Raw genomic sequence first — 9,647 nt, 5'->3', positions numbered from 1 at the left:
AGAATCAAACAATTATATCAGTTGTAAAACAAACATAAAAAGTGCTAAAAATCTTGATTATTTAAATATTTTCTTATTTGCGTACTATTACAATCTTTCTCTGTTACATTTTTTTTTTGGGGGGGGGGGGGGGGGGGGGGGTCAGATGAACACTTTAACTTCAATCTTTAAGCATGCTGATCTAACGTTATCCCTATCGATAGTTTTCACCTGAAGGGTGGATAAAATATATTGTCTACCTAATTTATTGTTCAGTCTATGTTCTTAATGATAATGATTAGACTTATTTACTTATTTTGTAACTTTCTAAATAAAAAATTAACAGCAATTACGGTGCCTTTATTGAAAAATGATTTCACATTAGATTTCTCAACTTGAAATCCGGAATAACAAAGAAGGCATATAAACTCAATTTCAACATTGGCCGCAGCAAACGCGATTCACAAGATGTTGTTAAATCGAAACATTTTTGCGTTATAAAAAATATATGTAAGTTTCATGAATCGCGTTCATTGCGGCCAAAGTGAATTTTGCGATCAAAGATATAAAAACTGCCATTTTTAGAGAATATATTGAAACATGGTATGGTTTTGAGATTTACGTAGCGTTTGTGTGACGTTTTGGCGCCATTTTACATCCGTGATCAGATAGACCTGATCGTGTACAAAATATATCAACACTTTATTTCTGAAGGTATCATTGTTTATTTTTGACGAATTTACTAGGCCGATAGTGGTAACAACCGTATTTTCTTCTTTAGACACGAAACACGGAATGTTGACCCTGATCACCAGACACAGACTTCCTGTGTAATGTTACGTGTATATAGATTTTTGACATCTTGGGTATTGGGGGTCTCCAGGTAAATAACACCACTGTTACTTGGACCACTCCCCTCCTCAGGTAACCGTACGGTAAAAAAATTGGGTCTTTAAGTTATCTTTCTATAGGGTAAAAGTTTTAGTCCAAAATGATTGATTGCTTAATTTACTAGTGGTACAGTTACCACAGGGGCCAGTAACATGCTAAATTTGAATTTACGAATTGACTATATATATAGTATATACATGTATAATAGTCAATACGTAAATTCGAATTTAGCATGTTACTGGGATCTGTGAGTGTTACTGATTAAAAAAACAGCCTGAAAAAAGTGCCAAATAGAGATTTTTCTTCAAAAAAATAATCAGACTAAAGAATTTCTTGAATTTAAAATTTGAAAAACATGTAAAAGAAAAAAATCATTTTATCAATTGGTAAGCTTTTAAAATAGAAAAAAAATATTCTGATGACTAACTATCCTATTCTCGCATCATTTCTCCAGTACATCTTCTGAGGAAATTATATTTTATAAATAAGTTAAGCTTTCCCGTCTGTTTTTATGTTCTTATCTGTCAGTCAAGATCAAGGTTCCTGAGTAGCATTATTTTATTTGCATATTAGTTCGCGAAATAACGCGAAAGTTACGCGTTATATCGCGAAAGTTTCGCGTTATAACGCGAAAGTTACGCGTTTATTCGCGAAAGTTACGCGTTATAACGCGAAAGTTACGCGTTTATTCGCGAAAGTTTCGCGTTATATCGCGAAAGTTACGCGTTTATTCGCGAAAGTTTCGCGTTATATCGCGAAAGTTTCGCGTTATATCGCGAAAGTTACGCGTTTATTCGCGAAAGTTTCGCGTTATAACGCGAAAGTTACGCGTTTATTCGCGAAAGTTTCGCGTTATATCGTGAAAGTTACGCGTTTATTCGCGAAAGTTTCGCGTTTATTAGCGAAAGTTTTGAGTTATAACGCGAAAGTTACGCGTTTATTCGCGAAAGTTTCGCGTTTATTCGCGAAAGTTTCGCGTTATAACGCGAAAGTTACGCGTTTATTTGCGAAAGTTTCGCGTTATATCGCGAAAGTTACGCGTTTATTCGCGAAAGTTACGCGTTATAACGCGAAAATTTTATTTTTTTAACCTACCAAAATGAGCTCAATGGGCTTTCGTACAATTTTAACGCACTTTGAAAATTTTTTCAAAGTGCGTAATTTTTTCAAAGTGCGTTGCCACATATGTGAAGGTATATAAATCAGCATACGAAGTTTGATTATGTACAGTAACTTGGAAGGTTTCTCGGTAAAAAATGTTGATGCAATTGATAGCTCTCATCAGTATGTATCAAAATATGATATAGGTTCGATTTTTTTCTGTACCGATTTTTTTCCCCAAACACTATCACTTAGAAAACCCTTCTTTGACTGTTGAAAATGGGGGGGGGGGGGGGGGGGGCTAATCCTACGCCTCAATCTTCAATGCCTATATTATGTCTATCTTTGAAAAAAAGAGAGGCTAAGCCCAACCCCAACCCCCGGTTCCAACGCGTCATGATGTGGGACTATAAAAAGTAGGATTTCTTCTTCTTTGTAAATCTATATACATGTACAGTGATATGGGTGAATAATAACCATCAGTATCCTTTATATACAAGTAAATGCATGCATGTATTAGATTTGACTTTTTAAAGTCAAAGTCAGGATTAGACATAATTATACTTGTTTTCTCTTTTACCCATATGGTGGAATCTTCGCTAGCCAAGAGTTTCTGATACGCTACTCTCCTCGTAATCATCTATCTTTCACCACCTAAATTGCAGACACCTTTTTAAACCATTTTGTATATTGATCCTTCTCTCAATCATTTATAGTCGCCTCTACCAGGCGATAAACTGGCTTGATTTGAATTGTCTGATGGATTGCAGAAAAAACTAATACAAGGGAGTTTATCGCTTATAGAGATGACTATAAAGGGTTGGGAGGTGTATCCAACATAAAGATTTATTTTAAAATGTGTCTAGGATTACGGAGGGAAAGGTAGATGATTTGCCAATGTTGGAAAGTGGATAAATTCTCCCAAACAATCGTCAAAAAAACTTGCGTCGTAAATTGCATCTTTTTTGCATTAGGGGATCTGTAACGTTATGGTCAAAGACCACAGGTGCTTGAGGACAGAACCCCCCCCCTCCAATATAGACCCCCGGGCCTGTTAGACTTTTTTCACATAAATTATATATGGATGACACATTTGTGATATATTCTATCCTATCAACTCAGAAAATTTGCTTAAACTTACATTTTATAAAAATATCTACCCTCTCTTTATATAAATTAGTTGATTTTTATATAGAGAATGTAGGGTAGATTTAACAGAACGATTGTTTAAGGTAATTTTTGATTTTGATTATAGATCTTATCACAAATATGGCAATGAAAGATTTTATATGAGAAAAAATCGAAGGGGTCTATATCGAAGGGGGGGGGGTCCTGTCCTCAATCAATTCAATTTCAATAGTTCAATAGTTTATTCTCTTAAACTGTACAACAGTACAGAGAAAATACAAACATAAATTATGTACAATACATATAATCATGCGTGAGAAAAATAAAACAAACGATGAAAAATGACAGTTTCATAGATCAAGCAACCAACTCTCTCAATAATAGACACACTAGATTTACATAGTATAACTAGTTGAATTTTATTGTTTTAGATTAAATAATGTTCGGACTCAAAACTTTAGTATTTGTATAGTATACATTAACCTGGAGGGGTAACTCTGTTATTGACTATAGTAATGAATTTACAAAGGTTATTGATAACAGATACTTTTTTACATGAAAATAAATTTGAAAACTTGAAAGCACTTGGTCGAGTTGTATATGTTGATGGGATTAACAATTTTCTACTATCAGTTAGAGCTCCATGGACACGACATAATATAATTCGTCCCCATATCATTATTACATGGAGTACATAGTCTTTGGTTTGAGGGTATATTACTCCATAGACCTATCTCTATCACAGGTGCTTGAGGACAGGACCCCCCCCTTAATATAGACCCCCCGGGCCTGTTAGACTTTTTTTCACATAAATTATATATGGATGACACATTTGTGATATAATCTATCCTATCAATTCAGAAAATTTGCTTAAACTTACATTTTATAAAAATATCTACCCTCTCTGTATATAAATTTTTATATCTAGAGAATGTAGGGTAGATTTAATAGGACGTTTGTTTTAGGTAATTTTTCGATTTGCTGGTATAGATCATATCACAAATATGGCAATGAAAGATTTTTTATGAGAAAAAAAATAGAAAAAGCCCAGGGGTCTATATCGAAGGGGGGGGGGGGGTCCTGTCCTCAAGCACCTGTGATCTCTATGGGTAATTTATGATTACTGGTTCTAAATCTTGCTAATGTAATTATAGTATTAGTTGACAAATTGATATTTAAATACTGCCTAGATGTAAAATTACTACATGTATTAGTGAACAATTTATAAATTTTGCCTTTTACTCGATGCATCACAATTTGAATTCCAATTTTGTATGAATTGATCAATGAGTGTTTGCTTAATTATATTTAACAACCATTTTTCATTTTCTACATTTTGAGACTTCCAGACATAGTTCAAACCACATTCTTGTAAAGCACCTGTGTCAAAGACATTATATAAAAACCATGACGCTACAGTTCTGCAGCTACATTTTGGGGATGGATGTGGCCTATTCTCATGATCTTGCTGTCTCGAAATGACGAGAATTCCCTTTTATATAGCTTTTAAAAACTTGTACTAAAGTTATTTTCACGCACTTTTAGTAGTATTGCTTTACTCTGCTGCTCTGCCCCTCCTTTAAAAATCAATAAAATTGGCATCCAAATTTGGGGCCAAACAAAACCGAGTTGTTTTAGGATCGGGATCGGGATGTAAATTCCAATGGCTGTACTGTTGAAAAAAATTTCGCCAGGTGAGTAATAAGAAGATTTAGATATTTATCGTCATTTGAGAGGATTTAATAGTTTGTAAATTAATGACTTATTGTCTGCTACAATTAGGTTTTTATCAAAATAAGGTAACAGTTATATAACACTGAATGCATAATAGAGTCCCGAATTTCCTTAATTTTCACATTTATCCTATAACGGCATAAGTTTTAACCTGTTAACAAAAGCTTATTTTATGAAAAAATAAGAGAGTTGGTGCTCTAGTCACTTTTAAAACAATTGAAAAAATATAGAAATAGACTCTCCAAACTGTTGGTTTCATCCGGTGAATCAACTGATTATTAAACAGATCCAGTGCAATCTCTTGATTTTTTTTATAAACTCTAAATAGCATTGGAGCCTAATTAAACTATTCAAAAAAGATTTATTTTAGCTATTTCTATGCAGTTTTTCACAAAAATGATTTTTGTTAGAAATAAACAAAAAGTCACACGTATTTGACTCTCCATATGTGTACTTTTATGTTTTGCTATCAAACAACAACCAAAATCAAAGATAGTTCTAACATAACAGCTTTTGAATACTTTTAACAGTGTTTAAGCAAAAAAAAAAAAAAAGAAAGAAAAGAAAAAGAATTTTTATTGTTAGATTAATCATCCACCACCTTGTGTGCATTTTAGGTATGGATAAGTATGATTGCGTCTCATTGTACTGAATTAATTTATTACCAATCAATTATGAATTTATCTTGTTGACCATAATTGGTCTCCTTTATAATTTCATTGCAGAAGTAACTGCATCTATTGCTTCATATAGCCCCAAAACATAGAACTTTGAGTACAAAGTCTCTCAAGGAGACATATAGTTTTTAAGTGATTTTTACATGCATTATTTTCAGAAGAGTTGAAGGTTGAATATCATCACTGCACCGAGGTGCGACTTATTTTACTTGCTGAGAAAAATATACATTTAAGAAAAAATGGGTAAAATATCAAAATTAAACTATTCTGAATAGCTATTTAAAGCTATAACTCTAATTCAAGAGCTTGTACTGGACCTGTTAAAGCAGGGCTAAGTAACCATTTCATCCCAGTCCTGCGGTCCTGTAAATGCTACACAGCTAGTATTAAGATGGATTCGGAAATTGATTTATATTCTAGTCTCTAGTACAAGATATTGATTTCCTACATGTCTCTTTAAAAAATCTAGGATGGCAACAACTCAACAATTGGGGCTTTGTGACAATCCGTTGTATTCAGAAAGGCAACTTCAAAAAGAGAAAAAGCAATGTGATGTCTAAACGGGTATTTGAACTTGTGACTGAAGACATCGTGATTGTTCCCCCTAAACCTCCCCGAGATGTGTCCTGTACCAAGTACAAGAGAGCTAACAAGATGTATGAGGAGGAAGTGGTAAGGATTTTTTTAAAAAATAGATTTTTATTATTTTAAACAATTGTTGAATTATTGTTCTATTTCGTTTTTATAAAGAGGCTGGAATGTCAGTAGACAGTCACATATTTATATTGTGTTTTAAAAAACTGTCGAAATGTCATGTATTCTGTTAATTTTGCTTTAGAGCAAATGTTAGCATTTAAATTAAAAATAATGAAAATTTTACAGAAATACACGTACATGTACATGTAGTAAGTGCATTCTTCGTTAATATCAGTGTGTTAGAACTTTTTTTATACGCCTGTCTTAAGACGGGACGTATTATGTTATAGGCTTCGTGTCCATCTAGCTGTATGTCTGTCCGTCCGTCCATCCGTCTGTCTAGCTGTCCCTCCGTCTGTCCGTCTGTTAGCTTTTCTCATGTCCGGCTCATAACTTAAATACTGTAAGGCCTAGAGTTATCAAACTTTGTCAGCTGATACATCTTGGGTAGAAGGTGTGTCGCACACAAAAAGTAGGTCGCTCTGACCTTTAATAAAGATGCTATAGCCAAATATGGAAAAATCCTGTCCGGCTCATAACTAGAAAACTATGAGACCTAGAGCATTCAAACTTGGCAAAAGTATACATCTAAAGTAGAATGTGGGTCGCAACTTATTTCAAGGTCACTGTGACCTTAATTTAAGTGAATTTTTTTCAAAACTAAGTCTTTTAAATTTTAAATTTCATAATCCTAAAAAATGTAAAAATATAGTTGTATCCTTATTAAAAAATGTTAAATTAAGTAAAAACTTATTTTTTCATTATATACTTTACAGCAATCTGTAACAAATGTTTATGCTTTGAAAGGAATTCAGTTTGTCCCATGGGCATAATTATCAAGCACTGGTCAAGAAGAATTTTGATAGCAGAGATTTGCATGTCAAATTAGAGAGAAATTAAATGAGTTTATTGTCAGGAGCTAAGAGCATCTCTAGATCTGTTGCAGCTGTTATCTTAATTTATCTCTTGGGAGTTGGGCAAAAAGAAATGGCCTCATAGTTGCTTGTGTTACTTAAGAGTTCTTGATGTCTAGTCCAGATAAAGATCTTTCAATTGGTGTAATGTAGTTAAAACAAATTCATGTTTTAGTGTATGATTAAAACTAAATTAGTATTGTATAATATAATTAAAACTAATTATACATGTGTTCGTTGAAAAAAAAAATTATATTTCAATTTTTTATATATTTGCAACAAATTGCAGTCTTGTCTCACTTAGAATTTTATAGTCTAAAGAATTATTATAATTTATGTTTGATTTTTTTTATTAAACTGTAGCATTTCCATTATTTCATAAAATATGCAATAAACAATTTAAGTTTAAGTACACTGCAGATGGATATTTGTTATGCTCTAACACAACCAGTTTAGAATTATAATATGATGTATTTGTTATAATCAATCCATACACTGTAAGTCTCTTAGAGATGTATGATAAGAAATGGAAATTAGATCATTGAAATATGTGTCAATCTGTTAATCAAGGCTACCTGATTTTCTTGCATCCTAACCAATTTATGATTATTGAACAATATTTGACGGGCGTATCATGCTGTGGCGGGGCACTTTATTTTTTTGTAGTACAGTAACAATCGGAGTCTAAATTAGATCTTTTAATTTAGTTACTGTAAAAATATACATAATGCTGGACCTTTAAGCTTTTTTATTTTTTTGAGAAAACCAAATGCTATAATTGCAATGTAATCTGTTACAGACAGAGTCAAAGTCAAATGCACTACATGTATTATCTAATAATGAATTTTTCATTACAGCCAAATCCCTATTTTGAGTACAGGAACAAACTCTGTCAAGAATTCCTAGCAAGAGATGAGAACTTCTTCATCTGTCACAGAAACCCGGTCACAGCCAAAGTTGTTCACGATTACAGACTGACAATGAAAGAAAAAGGCTTCCGTCTTCAGTTTGGAATGACGAATACTCTGTTAAGGTACTTATTTTATCTTAAGCCACAACATTTTGAAAACTATTATAACCAATAGAACTTTTCTGGTTTGATTTGTAAGTTTCTGTTGTAGATGGCTTTTAATAATACAAGTAGTAAAAGATGACATTTTAAGACAAATTAGAAAAACAAAATATCTTTTTAGAAGTCATTTTATCACTTCTTAAGTGACTTCAGCAGGTATAGTAGAAGTAGAGAAATGTGAATTCTTTCTTCTGTGCAGTGTTATAATTATGCATGATATTAGATAATAAAGGTTGTAAAAGGGAGACAACCTCTAGTAGCAATGAACAATTATGTTGAAATTTTTTTTATTACAGGAAAAATATACCAGGCACTAAGTTTGAAGCTCTAGCTCCATATCTTGTATCCCATAATGTCTTGATCACAAGTTCTGAAGGAGCAGACTTTCGAAAGCTGCCAGCAATCCTCAGAAAAATGCCAGAATTTATTTTATTAGGTATGGAATATTCTACCCTGATTCTGAATGATTGAATTTGCAAAATGAAAAGAATATTTCAAAAGCCTATTTAATATTGAGTGCAAGTACATGTATCTGAAAGAAGTATTAAAAATTTTGTATATGTTGTACTTTTAAAGAAAAAAGTCTTTTTAAATGTGTGTTAAATAAATGTTTTAAACATACCAGTGAAAAATAATACATGTCTTTTCAGGAGGTTATATTGATGGCATTTTATTGTCCCGAGAAAGCATATTACAGTATTCCAAATTCCCTGACATTGAAGTGGGACACAGTGAAATAGCTGGTGTTTTAAGTCTAGCAGCTGGTGGAAAAACATCCACGTTACTGAATTCTCATGCACAAACTCTTGGCGCTAATTTAAAGCAGTATGAAAAACAATTACGTGGGGATGATGAAAATGATTGATGATTCTGTGAATTATTTTGTTTCTTTTTTTAAATTAAAAGTATAAGAAAAAAAAGCTATGTCTCTTCTTAATTTTTAGCTCACCTGAGCCGAAGGCTCAAGTGAGCTTTTCTGATCACATTTTGTCCGTCGTCCGTCCGTCTGTCCGTCCGTCTGTCCGTCTGTCTGTCCGTCTGTAAACTTTTCACATTTTCGATTTCTTCTCAAGAACCACTGGGCCAATTTTGACCAAACTTGGTACAAAGCATCCTTGGGTAAAGGGGAATTTAAATTGTTAAAATGAAGGGACATATCCCCTCGCAAGGGGAGATAATCAAGAAAAGACAAAAATAGGGTTGGGTCATAAAAAAATCTTCTTCTCAAGAACTACTGGGCCAGTAAAGCTGAAACGTATGTGGAAGCATCCTGGGGTAGTGTAGATTCTAAATTGTTCACATCATGACCCCCGGGGGGAGGGCGGGGCCACAATGGGGGATCAAAGTTTTATATAGAAATATATAGGAAAAATCTTTGAAAATCTTCTTCTCAAGAACCACTGGGCCAGAAAAGCTGAAACTTATGTGGAAGCATCCTGGGGTAGTGTAGATTCT

At 33.2% G+C, this 9,647-nt stretch overlaps 1 protein-coding gene across 1 annotated transcript; it reads left to right on the top strand.

The window, feature by feature from the left end:
- Positions 1-4,739: 4,739 nt before the first annotated feature.
- On the top strand, positions 4,740-9,097 carry LOC134238529 (large ribosomal subunit protein uL10m-like). Its single transcript, XM_062720650.1, has 5 exons — positions 4,740-4,793; positions 5,980-6,182; positions 7,978-8,153; positions 8,489-8,628; positions 8,843-9,097. The coding sequence occupies exons 1-5, from the start codon at positions 4,763-4,765 to the stop codon at positions 9,055-9,057; spliced, it is 765 nt and encodes a 254-aa protein (XP_062576634.1). The 5' UTR covers positions 4,740-4,762; the 3' UTR covers positions 9,058-9,097.
- Positions 9,098-9,647: the final 550 nt, after the last annotated feature.

Source organism: Saccostrea cucullata, unplaced genomic scaffold (assembly GCF_032062105.1).
Source record: "Saccostrea cucullata isolate Sc308-1 unplaced genomic scaffold, CSIRO_AGI_Scuc_v1 ctg3151, whole genome shotgun sequence".
Taxonomy (NCBI): Eukaryota; Metazoa; Mollusca; class Bivalvia; order Ostreida; family Ostreidae; genus Saccostrea; species Saccostrea cuccullata.
Note: the sequence above shows the minus strand (reverse complement) of the source record. Positions and strands in the feature narration are given on the sequence as shown.

Excerpts from the sequence above, each read along its gene's own strand:
- LOC134238529 (XM_062720650.1), top strand. The coding sequence starts at position 4,763 with ATGGCTGTACTGTTGAAAAAAATTTCGCCAG. Across the intron at positions 8,154-8,488 it reads ATGACGAATACTCTGTTAAG|GAAAAATATACCAGGCACTA; the intron begins GTACTTATTTTA and ends TTTTTATTACAG. Across the intron at positions 8,629-8,842 it reads GCCAGAATTTATTTTATTAG|GAGGTTATATTGATGGCATT; the intron begins GTATGGAATATT and ends ATGTCTTTTCAG.